This window comes from Rhodnius prolixus, unplaced genomic scaffold (genome assembly GCF_049639745.1).
Source record: "Rhodnius prolixus isolate KJV_2025 unplaced genomic scaffold, Rpr scaffold_4, whole genome shotgun sequence".
In the NCBI taxonomy this organism is placed as follows: Eukaryota; Metazoa; Arthropoda; class Insecta; order Hemiptera; family Reduviidae; genus Rhodnius; species Rhodnius prolixus.
Window position 1 is genome coordinate 41,810,995 of NW_027411614.1, and position 19,033 is coordinate 41,830,027.

General features: G+C 34.4%; 1 protein-coding gene and 1 long non-coding RNA gene across 2 annotated transcripts in view; one reads left to right on the forward strand and one right to left on the reverse strand.

Annotated features, from left to right (window-relative positions):
- Nucleotides 1-5,336, reverse strand: part of Sox15 (Sox box 15 transcription factor) — a 109,964-nt gene extending 104,628 nt beyond the window's left edge. The window contains exon 1 of the mRNA XM_074130283.1: nucleotides 5,005-5,336. Coding sequence (XP_073986384.1) covers nucleotides 5,005-5,078 — 74 coding nt within the window. The 5' untranslated portion in view covers nucleotides 5,079-5,336. The remainder of the gene's footprint in view (nucleotides 1-5,004) is intronic.
- LOC141455333 (uncharacterized) overlaps nucleotides 1-19,033 on the forward strand; it is a 145,723-nt gene that overhangs the window by 116,699 nt on the left and 9,991 nt on the right. Inside the window, exon 4 of the long non-coding RNA XR_012459208.1 lies at nucleotides 1,007-1,102. This is a non-coding gene — a long non-coding RNA (uncharacterized lncRNA). The remainder of the gene's footprint in view (nucleotides 1-1,006; nucleotides 1,103-19,033) is intronic.

The window sequence follows — 19,033 nt, forward strand, 5'->3', positions numbered from 1 at the left end:
GCAAGACAACGTTCGCTCATGCGTTTCCCAAATCACCGACCGAAAATTGAGCGAGTTGAAGTTCTAAGTTCTCTCCTACCCTCATACTCTACAGACCTCTCACCAGCTCATTGTCGTCAGTTTCAAGCCTTCAAGTAGAATCTTTATTACTGAGGATGATCTAGCAATAACGCTTTTTGTTGAATTCCTTGAATCTCGAGGATCTAATTTTGACAGTGATTGAATAAATTCGACTGGTTGGCAAATATATTCTAGTGTTAATAGTGCTTATTTTAAGTTGAGCAAGTATTGGTTGAATTATGATATAAAGAGTTATAGTAATACTGATCCAGAATACGCAAAAGTCAACGGACACTGAAACGGTGGATTATGCTAGTAGCATCTTTCGGTAATTCAATTTGTGAATGGAGGCTGCAGACGAATATCATAAGGCTTTAAGCATTAAGCTGGCCTGGAATTAGAGCAAAGCTGACGAATGCTTTGAGTAAATCTTAGCTCTAAACTGTAACAATTATCTGTACTGTACATTTCACTTACAAGAAAAATTGCATTTAGATATGGTAATAAATTATAAGTAACCAAAACTACAAAATATTTATTTTTTTTAAACTTCGTGACCACTTTGTTTCAATTCAAACGTGAAACAATTCTGTTTATTTGTAGTTAATAAGATTCAAGCTTACAATACTAGATGAGAGTGGTATTTATCTCCGAGCGGTCTTACAACGCCACCGCTTCACAACAGTAGCTGCAAAGTTGATGGTCTTTTTGAATGAACGGTGTCTGCTACGTGACCGATGTCTTTTTAAAACGCGCTCAACCGGTTTCATCCAGATTCAACAATACTACTTAACCTTACACAATTAAGCGTTTTTTTTTGTTTATAGTTTTTTACACTTTTTATTTTGGTAAATTGTTATAAAGTAAAAAATAAAAAATCTAATTTTTAATTTCCATTGCAGTGTATGTAAACACCTGTAGTAAATATAAATTTCGATTTATCTAGGTGGCAGTGGTGTTATCAGCTGTTCGTATGTTTATTCAGAGAAGTTAATATGGATGGCTACGACGTCCAGTTAAGCTACTCGTACTTTGATTAGAGGTGAGCTTTATTTTAATACAAACAAACTCCAAAATTAAATAGCGAAAAATGAGTTGTAGAAAGTTAACCGTTACTTTTTCAAGAAAAATCCAACTTTTCCCCTTCTTTTTTTAGAGAAAATACACTCTAATTAGGAGTATAGTGCCAGAGTTGTTGCCTAGGAAACGGCAACTGAGGAAGGAAAATCTTACACAATCTATTAAGACAATAATATGGAAAGATTACATTAGTTAGGTACAAGCATAAATTGGTAATTTCTAGATCCCAGGTGCCTTATAATCTCCGATCCTCAAAAAATGAATATAGAATGTTCATCCAAAGAAACTAATTCAACACCGCGCAGTTCATTTGATCAAGAAGATTCCCTGAGGTGAAAGTGGGCCAGCAACTTCGGCGTCACTGTGATCCACAAAATGCAGACATAAACTAACCTATACAATAATATGGGTTCCGCAAGGTGCGACTGTTTAGATTTGGCGAGCTACATTACATTAGCCTACAGTAGTAGTCTGTTACCACACTCATGGACACTGTCTCGACGTATAAAACCTCCAAGATCTTTAGATACCAAAAGGGCTGTCTGTGTCCCTTTTCATTGTCGAAGAAAAAAAATAAGGTTATGATCCTTAATTTTTATTAAAAGTGATTAAATTTGGCCTCCGACATTACTCAAATCGCTACTTTTAGTTTTTTAGAAACATTACCCCTCAGCTTTCAAATTTGATTTAGATTAATAAACAATTTACTCAAATGAATACCCCTCCCTTTGAGCTGGTACTTAAATAATTCATACAATTTATTTCTCATAATTTGTTGGATTATCACAAATTACTTTCAGCCAATAATGTAAACATTGTTCTAATATGAATGAACATACTTTGATTCATAAAATATTATATACAGTTAAATTGATCCAAAAACTGCAAACTTTTAGTTAATTTAAACAAAATTTAAATTCGAAAGAGAAGGAACGAATATTCTGTTTTTATCATCTGGCAAATCTGGTGGAATTCTTTCCAGAAATAAAACAAATCTTGAAATATCCATTCAAGAATTTCTTGCTTCCTTTTTTAATTGATTTTTCTTTTCTTTTCTTAAAAGTAAGAATTTTTTAGATTACCACAAAGTTTAAAACATTTTCTGATAACTTGGCATCCCTATTGATAGTATCCCAAATCATATTTATTCGATACCCTTGGAGATCAGCTGAGATTGGTGATCTTAGTTTAGCGGACGCATAGATAAAGCCTATCACTTACAATATAAATGCACAGCCTCCAAAATAGCTGCTTTACCTTGAGGTGGATTTGGCTGCATAGCCATTTCTTAAACAAATCTGTCATCCACCTTCTTAGTAGGTTGGACAGTTTACTAGCAAGTCTTAGCATTTCCGGAGCTCCAGTAAAAAAAAAAATATTAATACGTAAAAATATTTAGAAAATAAAGTTGTAGATATATATATTTTATATTTATATATAATTTAAGTAACTATATGCAACTCAAGCTCTAAGACAATTGGGGGTACAAACTATAAAAACCATTCTTTGTAACTGTGATTCCTATTAACCCCAAAATTTTACGGAATCTTTAGCAGGCATATTTCTTTAAAAGCGTTTTTACGGGATCTTCTGAAGAACGAGTCTTGAATTAATTATCTTGAAAAAAAAAAAAAAGATCTTTGGAAGTAAATGGTAGATAATGATGTATTTAGTTAGTAAAATTGACATTTAAAAGAATTGAAATCTTTTATTTTTTGAGAAGCTCGTTTCAGAAAACATTTTATTTAAATTACTTGGAAACATGCAAACAGTATACTCAGTATTAACTGAACATGCAGCGATTTTTGCACTTGTTGGGGTTGGACTTCTATTCATAAGAGCAAATTCCTAAAATACCATTCGCTACTAACATTCAGTTCGTATATCCACATTACCTCAATTCGGAAACTTGTCAAAAGAAGCGCGATTCTGCCTCTCACGACCGATTTTGGATTATCTAAAGTTTTTTTCTCAACCAATTTATGAAAAATAAAGTATTGCAATATTAATACCAAAGTATTAATAGTTATTTTCTAAAATTGAAAACGTTAAGTAATAAATTTCTATTTTAATAACTTTACTATGAATTTTAATATCATTTCTTTTTTTACTAAAATTATTTCCTTTTGTGAAGGAAACAATAAAATTGGGTAATAAATGATTTTTATAAAATAAATTTAACTTTTTATTTTATAGAATTATTTTTTATAATTTTATTAACCGCTATAATTATTTTATTATGATTTTTTTTGTTTTATTATTGCAAAATTTATTATAAAAAATGGTTATTTAAAAGGAAAGTTTGTTTTATTGTTTTATTTGATAAAATTAAATATTGAAGTTAGATTTAAATTAGAGGTGATAATTTTTCTAAATTTTTTGCTACGAGGAAAAAAATTTAAAGCAAAAAAGTACTCTGATTCTATCTTTTTTTCTGACCACTCGTAAGATTAAATAAAGTATTCGTCTAGATTTTAGTTTTCTGAGTTGTAAATGGGAAAATTTAAGTTTTGACTTCCTCCCTTGAGGAAATCGATCTAATTGCTACTTATCGGAATTGATTTTGTTTTTGTTTTTTTTCGAAACCAATCTAGTGAGTTTCTATAAAACTTTGGTATACCGAAATGTATTACCTGACGTTAGGGAAGGATTCAGGGAAACTGGAACGTCATCATGATGCTCGAAAAGAGCACGAATTGATTGGGCCTAACTAACCTAGGCCAAGCTGAAATTCGGCTGTAGATATTTGAAGATAATTTTGTGAGTAAGAAGATTTGGAATTAAAGGAAATCGTAAGAGTTTACAAATTAGATTGTTTAAAAAATGAATTGTTGAAATTTTCTTCATTTCTTTTTTCTGGGACAATCAAGCCTCTGAGGCAGGGCAATTGCAGAATTAACTGGGAATCAATGTACTGAAGACCATTTCAGATTTCTTGAAATACAAGAAATATTGCAATCTCGATTGTGTCAAACATTAAATTTAATCGATTTCAATCAACAGTACGAGGAAGTATCCCGTTAAATTTTCTAAAATTTGTTTTTTCAACGAAAATAACCGTTTGGAAAGGATTTTATGGTGGAGATTCCCTAAAAATAAAAAAATAAAAATTTAGCGCACGGTCTATATTTAGTGGTTGATAGTTAGTGAAAGGATCAGCTCACAAAGGTCTAAGCGAATTCTTCCCCAGGAAGGAGGAGCCCATATTCTGCTCCAGATTAGATGGTCCGCACGAGTGAACGGTAAAACCTCGAAGACGAAAAGTTGCAGCAAACTCAAATTCCGATTGGGCCGCTTCTGGCATCAAATTTTTAGCGGAAATCCTTCAATGTGCGACTTTGCAAAAGCAGACTTGATCACTTTCTTGGACAAAAAATAAAATTAACTTCGACGATTGCCTTAAATCTTATTTTATATTACGACGGACTTATAAATGCTTATCACTTTTTTTACAAACTTCTTCCCAGATTGATCTTTTTCGAAGGTTTCTTAGAGAACTGCAATCTTAACTTCCCTTAGAATCAAGGTAGATTAGAGTGCCAGCTGTATCGAGAGATATGGAAGGTGTGAATAAAACAAAACAAACGAAATCACAAATACTATCAGTGAATCGATAGGGTTTTTTTAAAAAAAAAAAATTAATAAAGACTGTAATCAAAAATATTTCGATTAATTAATTTTGTTCTTTTAGGGCCACAGAGGATTCTGGCGTTTTAAGTATGAGATGATGCGGCCCTTTATCAAAATTTGGAAATTAAAACTTCTAGTCCTCAGACTTCCCAAATATTTTGCTTTCTTTTAAAACACGGAAATGTTTAGAAGTAAATAGAAAAAGCATTAATTAATCCATATATTAATACTCACTGATATCCGGTAAAATGAGCGGGTAAATTTTGTTCTGATGGTGTAATCTCATCTAAATCCAAACGTGGATCCATTTTGTGTTTTCGATGTTTTGGATTTAAAAAAAAAACAAAACAAAAAACAAAAAAAATCTCTTGCTTCAGGAACTAAAATTTTGTTTCAAAACTTTTCAAATATATCGCAAAAAATTAGATTTTAAATAAATTTACATAATCGATTTTTTTTAAATAGTCTTTTTTACAACTTAAAATTAAAAATTAAAAAAAAAAAAACTAAAATTTAAAAACATACAGTTCGCACAGCAATCACACACCTAGAACACCGCGTACAAGACTAAGGTTGGTAGGGGGAATTCTATCAGTCCCCCACTCCAATATGTTCGTATTTCTTAACTACAGCATTAAGATTTCCCTTAGCCGAATATTTTACGGAAATTGCCGATTTTTTTTTTTTTAATTTTTTGCTTTTCACCGAGATGTACTTTTTTTTTGTTTTCTTCTATTTTTCCTTATTTGCAATTTTGAAACTTTGGTGGATTGTGTTGTGTGCAGCAAATCGTTTTAAACATGGTGACATTTCTCTTGATGCGACATTTTTTCCTCTCTCCGGCCATTCCACTCCTTTTGCAAGGCTACAATTCTCTTGTTTCCTATTTGTTTTACGAACTATGATTAATATTGCAGAAAGTTGGTTCTCAGGAGTGATGGATTAGTCCTATCTTTAGGGGGTTACCACACTCGTATCACTTACCATTGGTTGCAGAGGCGTATTCTAAATTCTCCCCAGGCTTGCAGTCGAATTCTTTACAAACTTTTAGCTCACAAAGTTGTGCAAGGTAGTGCAGACATTCCTCTAAAAAAAATCGACAGAAGCCATGAAGCCGAAGACTTTGTAGTTGAGAAACTTGAGTAATATTTGAGAGAGAGAGAGAGACTATTGATTGCTTCACTTTTTAGAAAGATCACAAAGGAAATTCTTGCGACAATGTGGAAATTGGCCACGACGAAGTCCAAGCATTGCGTGTCAACATCAAGTTTGAATGGGAAACGCTAGCCCATCAAACTTTCACCCTGATGTACACTTCGCGGATTTCTATGCAAGGAAAACCCGACCATCCGATTGGACCAAAACAGATCTTTTACATAGTACAAAGTCTGGCTTTAGAGCCAATCTATTCCACTTCTCTCTATTTGATGCCACAAAATTTGATTAAACGAATAAAAACTTCTTCTAATGTAAGTTATGAAGCTGCTGCTGTAAATGGTCATGATTCGTTTCTGTTAAAGAGTATTGGCTAAAGATGCAGCATAGAGGTTTGCAAAATGCATAAATATGCGTATGTTGAAGAAGCTAACTAAACATTCAAGATGTCGTTCTACTGCAGGAAAAGTTCGTCTTCTTTTCTCATATTAATTGTAAAAAAATAATAATATTGCCATCACGTTTTTGGATAAGTTTGTTGCACGATTTGTGAGTGTGTGTATGTGTGACAAGGTATCCTCTACAGTGCCATGTGTCACAATGTACAGTTCTACTACCTAAAGTATTTTATACCTAATAAAATAAAATCTATCACTGTTTAAGAATATCGACCAAAATCTTAGCCTTAAAATTGATTTAATTTTTAGTGAACATTCCAAGTTAAAAGGTAAATTGTAGGGTTAAAGTACTCCAGGTTTTTTTTCTTTTCTCAGTGGTTGGAGCCCTCCGCGTCCTCTAAGTTCTCTTTGAGAAGTTTGGTTGAAGGTTTCCTCTTAAAACTAAATCCTCCTTCTAGCCATCTTTCTTTCTGACGTTCTGGCATAAGTTTTAAGAAGGGACGCCTCTGATGTCCCAGTAGTGTAAGCTTTTTTAATTCCAACCTTTGCAGTCCTACAGAATCTATGACCAAAGACCATTTTGGTAAAACTAAATAAAGCTCATTTGGTAGGAATTATGGTTTTGGTTTAGACAGGGGGGGGAGAAAACAATCCCGTAAATTTTATTGGAAAATTTTAGATTTTTCCTTTTAAAACTGTAATAAAATACTTATGTTCAAGACTTCCTTTAGGAATTGATCAGGAATGTTAGAGTCCCTTCTTGCTAGAAGTCTTCAATTATTATCTCATATTTCCCATGGGTTGGCGAGAGTGTAACCTGTACAAATAGTTAGTACAGTTTTTTGGACCCAAACGCGAAAATTGTTTACCTCACCTAAACATTTACCAAAATCAGCCAATTCTTTTACTTCTAATTGTGGCCAAAACAATTTAAGATACACGCTGTTGTTGAAAGAGCCATATTAGTTCTAGGAGTAATTTAGCTTCAATCATTCTCTGGTGATTCAAAGAAGTCACCAATTTTTTTTTTTTATTTTTTAATTAATAATCTTTTATTTCTCTTCTAAAACTTTGTTGAGTAAATTGATTTAGAGTTTTACGAACTAGTCATCGGCATTTGACGGAAGGCTTATTAATTACCATTAAGCCCCAATTAACAAATCTCTTCCGATCTGAATTGGAAATTTTTTAAGCACAAATTTAAAATAAAAGTATGAAAATTAATTTAATTCCTTGGGATAATGTTGTGATGGTCATCCTTTACATTAACATCTATTCAGTAGTCAATTCTGCATCTTGTTCAGTTGCCACTGACAGAAGGAGAGTTTAAGACAATACTGGTGCATATAAATGCAGCAATGAGTAGAGCGAGAGATGCTAAAGTGTGCTGATCTCTGGTGGGAAAACTGCAACGAAAAGTCCCCATTGTTTCATTGATAATACGGGATGTAATGGCGAGAGCAGTCTGGCTATTGGAAGGTCTCAAACAGAACTCGTTCTCCTTCACTGAATTATAATTTAATTACAGATAATCATATGCAATTAATCAGGGTAATATTATACTTATTACATGGTAATTAAAACATTTTTTTTAAGAAAGAATTTCTTTATTAAAATAAGAAAAGTTTTTTGCAAAGTAGCTAGCAAATACCAAGAGAACCGTAATCTTTCTGATTCGATAAATATTTACAACAGTTTGCTCCCTCTGTGTGTTGGGAGCACTTTACTTGTATTACTGTGGTGCCCAAGAGCGCTGGGATCTGAGCCTAATTTAGGTCTAATCTCCCAATTCCAGGATTACCAGCACAAGAGAAAATCTTAGCATCATCGTCCATAAGCAAACTTCTCGTCCTAACAATATCCTTCAGCACCAAATCTCGCAAGCGTTCCTTGAAGGAAATCTCTTTCCCAAAAAAAGACAATGTCTTTGTATTGTCCAAACTGATATTGATGACCTGGGTATCGATTAACTGTTACCCCAAATCTTTCTGCTTATTCCAGTACTTAACTTTGCGTACTCTGCTAAGAACGTTTCCTCGACACCAGTATATCATAACGAACACAGTCTCCGATGATCTTTTCTATCTAGACATGGCACTCTATTCAAGTTTAGCAGCTTCTTATTTGATCTGGTGGCTTCAGATCCTCATCTTTAGATTCTAATAAGCACCCACACTAAAATAGGCCCCAACATCCACTTCCACATTAATCATTGTCCGCACAAATAGAGATCATTCTAAATTCCGACAGACAGTTCCTGATAAGAATTCTGATAATTAGTGTTACAATCTGTGATTACCAGCGATACCGATTTCTCAAGAAAAAAATCAATCATATTCCACAGAATATTCTCGTACAAAAGAAGAATTTCTTTTTTATCATTTCGAGAACTTTAACTCCTGCCAGAGCGAGAATCAGATGGAAGATTTAATTAGGAGTTGAAATAGGGGCAACATCAACAATTTAAAATAAGGAATCGAGGGAATTGTTCATTTCTCACATGCCTTACTACACTTGAAGCAGCGATTAATTTCTTTTAGGGTTGAGCTTTTCTTCCTCACTCGTTTAAGGGTACTTGGAAAAGTATTCCATTTTAGATTGTAGGGAATTTTTGTTATTGTGAATTACTGGGTTACAAACAGTAACCCTGCAGTCTGCTCCTTCATAATACGAGTATAACCACTTCACAGCTACATAGTCGGAAACCAATAGTATTCCTATCATCTGTCACATTAATAACTGAATCTCCTATTCTAGTATGAAATAATTGGAAAGTCAGCGTACTAAATTCACTAATTTTACCCTAAAGAAAACACTAAATTTGTGAACCCGTCGGTATAAGAAGTTATGTTAAAATTTATGTTTACTTCTCAATATTCCAAAAAATAAAAAAATTATTAATCGTATTTAAATTTATGACGACTAAATGTTTAGAAAAAATTGATGAATAATTTTATTACCAGGAAGTGAAGATTATGTGAGCGTGCATTGCTCAATTTAGTTTTATCAAGTTTTGTGAAAATTGTTGGTCAAATGAGGCCATCTAGTTTCCAATAGGCGTTTGGATGGATTATTATTGAATAATTTGAATAACTCTACTGTTTAGCTTTTCTCGAGAACTCTGTTAAGACATTTGGAGCTGTAGGTCGAACTGGGAGAATTGCAATATTGTTTTCTGCCCACAATTTGTCGTTAGTCGAACAGAATATTGTTGAAGACGCGATATTTTGTACAGCAAAGGAGCTGGTTATACAAACCAGCAACACTTAGCCGTGTGACGGGGTGATGGCACTGAACAGCTCATTGCCAGTCTGTATCAACTTGTTGCAGCCAAGTCACTCCAGCATGGAGCTCTACATTCACATGCACACGCTCACGCACACATTCTGTCGTACTGACGCGCGCGCGGGCGTGCACGCACACCAACTAGAGTATATCTCACAACTCTGGCAGTATTGCATACGCAGAGTGTACTGTGTGGGTAAGGATGACTCCCACTTGTAGTGCATGTGTCCGAAGGGGCTGGACTAACTCACAGATAGAACTGCTCCCATTGGTTGGCAGAGTTGGGGTCTGGGTGGGAGTTGTCTTTTTAATACCAACCGTTGGTAACCAATCTTTGCAACAATTCTGTAAAATGAGTTTATTTGGGGTTTTCTCTCAAATATTTTTCTGCTATCTTCTCATTAATTCCAAAGGATGATTTTTTTTTGGTGAATCACATTTCCTTATCCTTTAACTCATCCTTAATTAAGTTAGCATGATTAAATAATTATTACCCTTGCTTACTTTAGGGCTTGAAATTAGGAGGAAAGTATAAGAGGAATTCGTTTAACATTAGAAGAGTTCATTTCCTCTGTACTGAAATTGTGATTTCGCTTGGTAATGGCCTGAGAAAGTATTATGAAAAAATCTGCATTATTGCCCAAAAGTTTCATCAAGAGCTTCTCTTAATTGTTTTAACAACCCAATTCCCTCTCCTTCTACATTGTTTAGAAATTTACAACATTTGCAATAATGATGCAATAAGTTACCAAGATGTGAGAGTTAGACCTGAAGATTGGGTGGAGAGAAACTGTCCAATGGTTGAACTCTCCTCATAATCCCGAAGGAAGTCTTTAGGACCACTGGCGATTCAGTCTGCCTTTGGGTTGACAGGAATGCTATGACTGTACGAAAGGATTAGAGCAGCCTTATTTTGTCCTGGTGGGTTGTTGCACTTAGCGGACGTTGTGTTAGTAGTGAGGAATAAGGTTTGGGACATACTAAGTAGCATGAACTGCCTATCGAAGTATTTACATTTGAATGACTGCATGATTGTCCATTGATTTGGCCGACACCAGTTATTAGCCTCTTCCCTGTATATGATTTATTTAAATCATCTTCCCGGAAGTTGGTAAAGAAGTTTGGTTCCTCTTAATCATTTACTCGTCTTTTAAGTCTTAGTGTTTACTCGTCTTCATCTATGAAGGGTCGAAGAATGCGCAACAGGTCCTTAACAAGAAGAAGGTCATCATTAAAGAACAGTAAATGTAGCTTGTTGCCATTTTTGAGGGTTCATTTTATTTCGGCGCTTTTTCGTCTAGTGTATTAGGTTAAAGTATGTTTGTAATTTGTGCCAAACTGATGTTGGATTTGTAATTCTATGTTAGTATGGCTAAAAAACCAGTTTTAAGTAGAAAACTTCACTCAGATGTGATGTTAATAATTAAACGAACGTCCTGTAAATGAAATTTAAGTTAAATGAATGAATTTGTAGTGCTCCTATTTAAATTTACGAATATTAATTTAATTATAAAGTCTGGCACTTTTCTTTCACAATTATAGTGTTCGCAGTCAGTAGGAAATTAAGAATTTATTAGTGAAAGCAAGCAATCTGTAAACATCTCCAAGAGAGTAGAACCAAAACTGGGGAAAATCTCCAGTTAATAACATTTCCCAAATGGTCCTTGGTGTAAGAGTTGAACTAAAGCAAAGAAACAAAATGAAATTCGAAAAACTAATTAACTGACAGAATGAATGATTTTAAATTAAAAAGCTCAGTGATTTGAAGCTCTTGTAACAATCCTTGGCGTTGTGTGAAGCTTGAATCTGTATTCAGATGATGAGTTGATGGTGTAAGAAATCTACAATTCTCTAGAGGACTATCTACAGCTGTAACGCGTAGACATTGTTGATAATTAAAATTTGTCAGATACTGATTCTAAACATTCCAATGAATCGCTAGACGAGAAACAATAAAACATCTACATTTCTTCTAAGTGAAGTGGACCAGTCACTTCTTCAGGGATACTGGCGTCCATGCTGGTTTTTCAGCTAGACAATACCAAACACCTCAAATTTCCATTCATTCGTAAGCCCTGCAGAGATAATTTGTTGATTGGGCAGGCAGTCAAAACAGATCTTTTAGATGACATTCATCTTTAATTAAGCCATTCCCTCTTTAATCTAAATGTACTCAACATCTATCTTGTTCATACGATGTAGACGTGCTCCATTTCTGGATGGTCGATAATTTCATTCCAAAGAGAGTATTCAGGGAGTCTAGAGGATAGTTTGTGGATTATAATCCAGGTAAGCTTCTATCAACTCCTCCAATTGACATATTGCTTGCCGGTAAGACGTTTCCACCAAACAAAGGCGGTTAGTGTCGTCTCCTTGCATCAAATCTTAACATGTCCAGTTCTGGACTCTTTGAATAAGTTGTCCAACTGGAGGTTAACCCAAGAAGAAACCTGTAGCAGCCCTTCCAAAACTTCCGTACCAAATCATCATGTCTCCCACCCAAATTGAAGGACTTGGGCAGCACCCAAGTGATGCAAAATAAAACAAAAACTAAAAGAATATATTTTTGCTTCTATTTATTTCTTTCCTTGTTTATTTAGAAGGAAACTACAACTTGCTTATCGCCCCCTAGCAGTTGTAAAACGAAACCAGGGACACATTAGATAAATTTTTTTATCAAAAAGTTTACTATATAAAAAGAATTTTAATTAAATATACACGAGAGTAGATATATATTTTATGTAAATTAGTGTGGTATTTAAAACGTGTACAGGTTGGTGTTTTAGTTAATTACAGCTGGGAATGTTATCTCTTTTCACAATTTGTCTACTATACATACATATATAATGCGAACATATTACTAGATTAATACACCGTTAAGTGCTTGTAATAACTCCCAGTAGATGTTCTGCGAGCCGTGACGTAACTCGGTCCTATCTTTAATTTAGTGCTTATGAAATATCTTGCAAGTGTTTCTCATGACGTTCTAGTGCCAATATTTCTATCTCAAGCATTTCCTGCTGTGGATAAAATTGGGATCATCTTGCACCCTTAAAGGGTGTTCGGCTGATCCCTTTGGTTCATCATAACCGGCTACGTTTTCCGGGCTACTCTCCATTGATTGGGCATTCTTTATTCTAAGATGAAATCTATTTCTGCTGATTATTTAGAGCTTTACCCCTTATTAGGTCTTTTACTTCTTTATCCATTACCTCCAAGGTAGCACCTCTGTCTCGAACCAGACTATGAGGATTAGCTGGATAGATATTTCCTTTAGACTGAACACTAGAACAGCATTGTTTCAGTCTCTTTTGAGATACTTTTGAGATGTAGAGGAGAAAAACAATTGTTGGAACACTGAATATCTTAAAGATGGGTTGAAGCTACTTATTGCTGACAGAGGAAGAGAAGTAATGTGGTTCTTTTGCATCACTCTGTCCGCTTTGCAATCACTGTCATAAGATTGTTAAAGGGTGTGCCAATTTCTTAGATGGCCACACCCTACATCTTCGCCTGTCTTTCCATCTGTTTGCGAACTCAACTCTGCATACACATTTGGCAGCGTGTATAAATGCCAACAGAAATAGAACATCTCTGAGTATTTTTTTTTTTTTTTTTTTAGGAGTCGCCAGCTATCCTGGCCACCGGAAACAAAAGCTAGGCTGGGCCGCCGTCGGTTTGATGCCGGCCGGATATGGAGTCAACTATGCATAAAATTGCCCTGCTTTACCCCTCCACCACCCCTCTGTATCCCCCGCCTACACTCAGTGTGTACACAGTGAGGGAGAGAGAGGAGATCCCCACAGATTAGTGCCCGTCTGTATGCAGCCTCTATCAGTTCAACTTATCCATCACACTTTCTTGATTCCCTGATTTCAAAATAATTACATCGCCTCCAAGTCCATCTCTCTTTCCCCACCCATTCAAATCTATTCATCAGCAAGATCTGATCTTTTTTATTTCTTCGATTTCCATCAGAGGGAAGTTATTTCAGAAATTGGTTTCAACGTCTGTTTATAACATAACGCAGTCATGCGTATTATCAAATTATCCTGCCCTCTTGTCAAACTACTTGAACGTTCAAAACAGAACTTCAATTTAAAGTTTAAACGCATTAAAATGTCTAGAATTTAATTGAAATTTATTCTTCCATTCCCCTCGGAAATGGTCACGCCATTTCTTCAGCGTAGTTACTTTTTTTTTGGCAAAATACTTTCGACTCTAAAAAATTAGATTGCTAATTACGCCCCCTTGTACGCTATAGAGAATCAACAATGTGAACAAGTAAAATTTGTGCGTATTTTTTTAGGTAATTAATATTCTCCTAAATTGGCACCAAACTCCAGAAAATATAGATATAGGTCATTTCTGTAATTAATGATTGCTAATTTCGACAAAGAACAAAAAAAGAATCATTCTTAAATATTCTTTCCGTAATAATTAAACAAAATTAATGTAAAATGGAAATTTAAAAAACTAGAACTATCGTAGAACTTGCACTAATTTAGTGAATGAGCGTCCGAACACCTTCACCTAGATCCATAGATATAGAACTGGTTGGTCTATTGTTCTCCTGAGTAACAGAATGTTCGGTCAGTGGAATATATAAATAAGTGCAGTGGCAGATAAATTCGGCGAATTAATTGTTTGCTTCTCACATAATTGAATAAATATATAGTTAATATTAATATATTTCTATTTACTTTGTATTTAATTTATTATTTACATTCAACTTTAAAAACTCCAGATTCAATGCCCACAGAGCGATCCGTAATTCCTTCCTGGTTTATAAGGATGGTACAGAGCGTTGTTAAGTGACGTCAAAATAAATATTTCATAAAAGTTTAGGTAGGAGCCAAGGGCATCTCTTACGAAGGCAACTAAACGTTTTATTGAGCTAAAATGGAAGGAATCTGTAATTATTAAAAAGTAACATTTCAATTCGTAAGGAAATAATATATGTCTAATTAATTTTTTAAATTACGAATTACAATCTGTTTCCGGTGAATATTTTCAAAAATGATGTCCAAACTTCCTTTATAAAAAAATCTAAAGAAGAATATCTAACCACCATTGAAATTTTCCCCAAATTGAAATCATTTACGAGTTTAATGAATATTGAAGTGAAATTTTGATGCCTTTAAATTTAATTCTTTTGGAAAGAGCAACACTTTTCCACGTAGATCAGGCTCATCGCCTGTGGGTACAACTTCTTATCAGCGTAGTCGCAGGATTTGGTTTAATCGTAATTTCCAGCATCCTAATACTTTTTATCTTCATTAATATTAAGCTACGAGTCACAGATTATTAGTTTTTGTGCCAGTTATTTTTTTTTGTTTTCGTCAGGTTCCTTATTTTGCATGAATTTTTTTTCATGGGTTATTTGTCTTTGGGGCAACTGTTATAACCTGCTCTCCTTTGACGACGTCTTTGGCAGATCCCACTTCTTTTTTAACATAATGAATAGAGTAGTTCGTGTTATTGCATTACAATACAATACCTCTGTTAATAACCAATTCTGCTGATCTTTACGGTATCCACAAGTCCTTCTCTGGCTGCTATGCTGTGGAAGAAAACATGCTGAGGTTTTAACCCAGTTAGGCAGCCTTGAAGTGGCTACGTCCCCTTAATAAGCTTAAACAGAAATAAATGATGGAGGCTAGATCGGAAGGTAAAGGAAAAAGTAGAAGAACAAGACGATGTTGGGAATACAGTTCGATAAATATTTGGCTGAAAAAATTAAGTCGGAAATAGAAATAGAGGTAAAAACTTGGGGTTCGTGAAATTTGAAGGAATTGGGTTGACAACCAGTTGACGCTGATATCAAAACAGTTTGTGAAAGAAGAACAAGATATTCAATTTTGTTTTTTACTCTTAAATTTTTGGTTAATCAGCTGTTTACTCTAGACAGTGTAGACTTTCATGATTCCATAATTATAATGGCAAACCCAACTGAGAGCTTTAATCCCTGACTTGCGTGACAAATTACGACAAGAGAAACGCCATTGGAAAAAAAAACAGTAGTGAAACTTTTTTAGTATTTTGTGTAAATAAATAATAAGAAGAGCGATTGCAATGATGATATTAGTGTATGTTGGGCTCGAGCAGTCAAGCGAGCAGTTCAGGGCTCAAAGGTGTGTCAAGTGATCATCTCAACTAATGACGCCACCACACAGACTCATCATCATCATCTGTGTCTACAATTACACTGATATTCATAGAATGTGGCTGGCTAATGTCACCAAACCACCCGTTTCAGAAATAGTTTACCCAAAACTCCATAACTTTCTTTTAATCAATTATTTAACCGTTACATTAGTGTATTTAGCGAATGGTTTTGAAGTTTAGATGGGGATGAACATTCTTATGTTGGAAAACTGTAGAAATGGTGCGAAAAAATTGAGTTTTGAGCTCTATTTGTGTTATTTCCAATCGTTCGTATGATATTTTCAAAATTTCAAACAAGAGATCTCACTTTACAGTATTTATCTTCTAAATTGTGGAAATGATTGCAGAAAAATGTTGGACACCTAAAGAAAGGTTTTTCACTTCCTAGACTCACAAGAAATGCGGATTTGCGAAATTCTTTGTTTTTGTTCTTCAGAAATTCATATTAAACTTTAGGCGCTTTATCTACTGCTTTTATTTTGAAAATTTTTCCCAGAAAAAACTAATTTTGGGGACCATCTGTGGAAAAAATAAGGATGTAGTGTTAGATTGCTGGTTTCCGCAGCCGCAGAGACACATTGTGCCCACCACACATAGCTCTACCAGAAAGAAAACCGTTTCTTTGTGCAGGGTTCCTTTACCACCAATGGTTTTGCCTTCTCCAAATGCCAAAAGGTCCCATTTTGCCAACCAATTATATTTAAATAGGAGCAAACTAACATAACTGGAGCCACAAATTGTAGAGAAATTTTCAGCAGCCTAATAGGCCAGATTATTTCTGCCTAGTCCGGATTGTGACCCACGTCCACATACCTACGGGAATGAGACATTTGCCAGAGCCCAACAAAGGTTAGTGAGTTGACCTTAATGTTGCCCCTGCTGATCCTACAAAACTTATTCCCCTTTTTATAAACTCATGCACAAACAAATATACAAAAAATAACTTTAAATTATTTCTTTATCTTCTTTTTTTTTTTATTCATTTTATTTTATTTTTGTTTCGTAAAAATAATTTGAATGTACAATGAACGTTCAGTTTCCTGTACGACCCGTCTTCCGGCCCCTAGCTACGGAGAAGGTTAAAAGCGGAAGGTTACTACTTAGGTTATTGGTAATATTTTATAATAAAATTTATACGCGTACTATATTTTATGTACATAACATATCCTTGAATTTTTTGTTTTTTTTTAATCATTAAGTGAAATATATATTTGTGTAATTGTGAAAAAAATCGAAGAATATTTTAAAATTCTGTTTTGATAATTAATTATTTGAGAGTTTATTATATTACAATTATTAGCATAAATTTGTTATATTTTTGCTGAGAACTCCCTATTATCGCGTCCATTACGAAAAACATCAGTATGAGCACTTTAGATCAAAAAATCTGATGCAAATTTATCGTAATATTGGGTTAGTACTGAGAATACAGCTAAACGTCAGTATAATATAAGTTCTCTTTAATACTGTAATACTTTTGACGTCACAGCTCCCCCGGAACATCACGAATACTCTCTGATACCTCAAGTTTGAAAAACAAATATGGTGCATTGAGCTGACCTTCCCGTGGATGCCAAGAAAATTACAGAAATATCGAAAATGTCATTCTGCACTCTTTCGGTGGACTTGATATTCTTCCAATTCATTTTTGTTCTGTTATTGCAGTTTCTTTGAGTATTTACAGCTGTTGTAGAACCGTACAGTGTACACACATGGCACATTAGGGTTCATCCGAACATTTCCCTAAGAATGTAGCTTAAAACACGTATCCTAAGAAAAAGATCTGTCTATCTAAATGGTATGTATATGTACAAAATTTAAAGTAAATCGTGGTAACCAAAACAGTTGCTGAAATGTGGAAAATCTGTTCAGTAAATTGGTAATTTTTGTCTTACTTAATTCCTTCAAAATTACAGTTTTATTTGCATAGTACATTTCTTTTAATATTATACAGGCAGTGAAGCTACATATGTATATTGAAATGGCCTCTAGCTTAAAATTATTCTGAGAAAGTTTAATTTTCAAACAAAAATCTTCGAATCTCAGTGTATGCAGTGAGAAAATAAAGTTAGGTTAGCTTGCTAACTAACTTTGAGTTTTTAAGATTGTCAAAACATTCTGCATTGAATGAGGTTACACTCAGTGTTATGCCTTCAATAGTTCAGAGAGAATATTGATGTGGCACAGCTGGGAAACCTATGATATACGTCTTGTACACGCTTTCAGATTGTGCAAGTTTGTGATTTGAGGACTCCGCTACTTGAAAAAGATAATTCGCAAAATCTTCTAGAGAGGAAACCGTGGGTATTGTGAAGGCGATATTTTTTTCTACTTAAACTAGCAAGTTAGGGTCATCACCATAAACCTCTACTCTTCTCCGGCAGGATTGATAAACCCTGTTGGTGGTTTAAGATTGTTTTAGGAAGAGAAGAAAGTGGTTTTCCTGTTTTACGACGTGGCAATCGCTAGAGATCTTTGGCATGCTGTGAACCAAAGAAGTTCATATCGCAAAGACGACTAAACATTAGATACTCTTAAATAGTATGAAGCTGCCCTCTAAGGTGGGGTGGATTACACTCTGGGGTTGTTCCTTATTACTCTTTAGCTGGCTTGCGGAAAGGATCCGCCCTCATACCAATATCTAATTAAAACAGACTGAAGAAGAAAATCAATTTTATTCATGAAAAATATTTTCATATTAGTTTAATACATAGGACCGTATTAAAAAAAAAAATCCTACGTCATCGTACATTCAATTACAGCGGTGGAACGCTGCTCTCAGCTGACACAGTTAACGACCGGAAGTGAGTGTTCTCACGGCGCACGAACACGTGAGAAAGGAACTTCATCATTTTTGTACCCTCCTTTAGAAAAACTTCTTACATACGTCTGCGTTCTGTTTTCTTCATTATCGTCACTACATGCACAAGTTTACACACCAATAGAATGTGCTGCGCCATATAAGTTCTTAGGTGTTGCTTGTATTCGACCAAAATTTGTCTTGAGGAAACATTGTTAAATCATTGCACAGTAATAATTTTTTAGCTTTTATTTTTGTCTGTATTCTTGAAATTGCAAGTAGATCAGATTTGAAGCAACATGGCCAGGAACTCTAATCGTATATTTCAACATATTAATGCTGGTCGATTGATAATTGAGATTACATAAGGCATCCGAATATCCGCTTCACCCTAATATTCACTTGAACGTTATTTTTCTCCCTCAAAGTTTGCTACTCTTCGAAACTGCGATTGGGT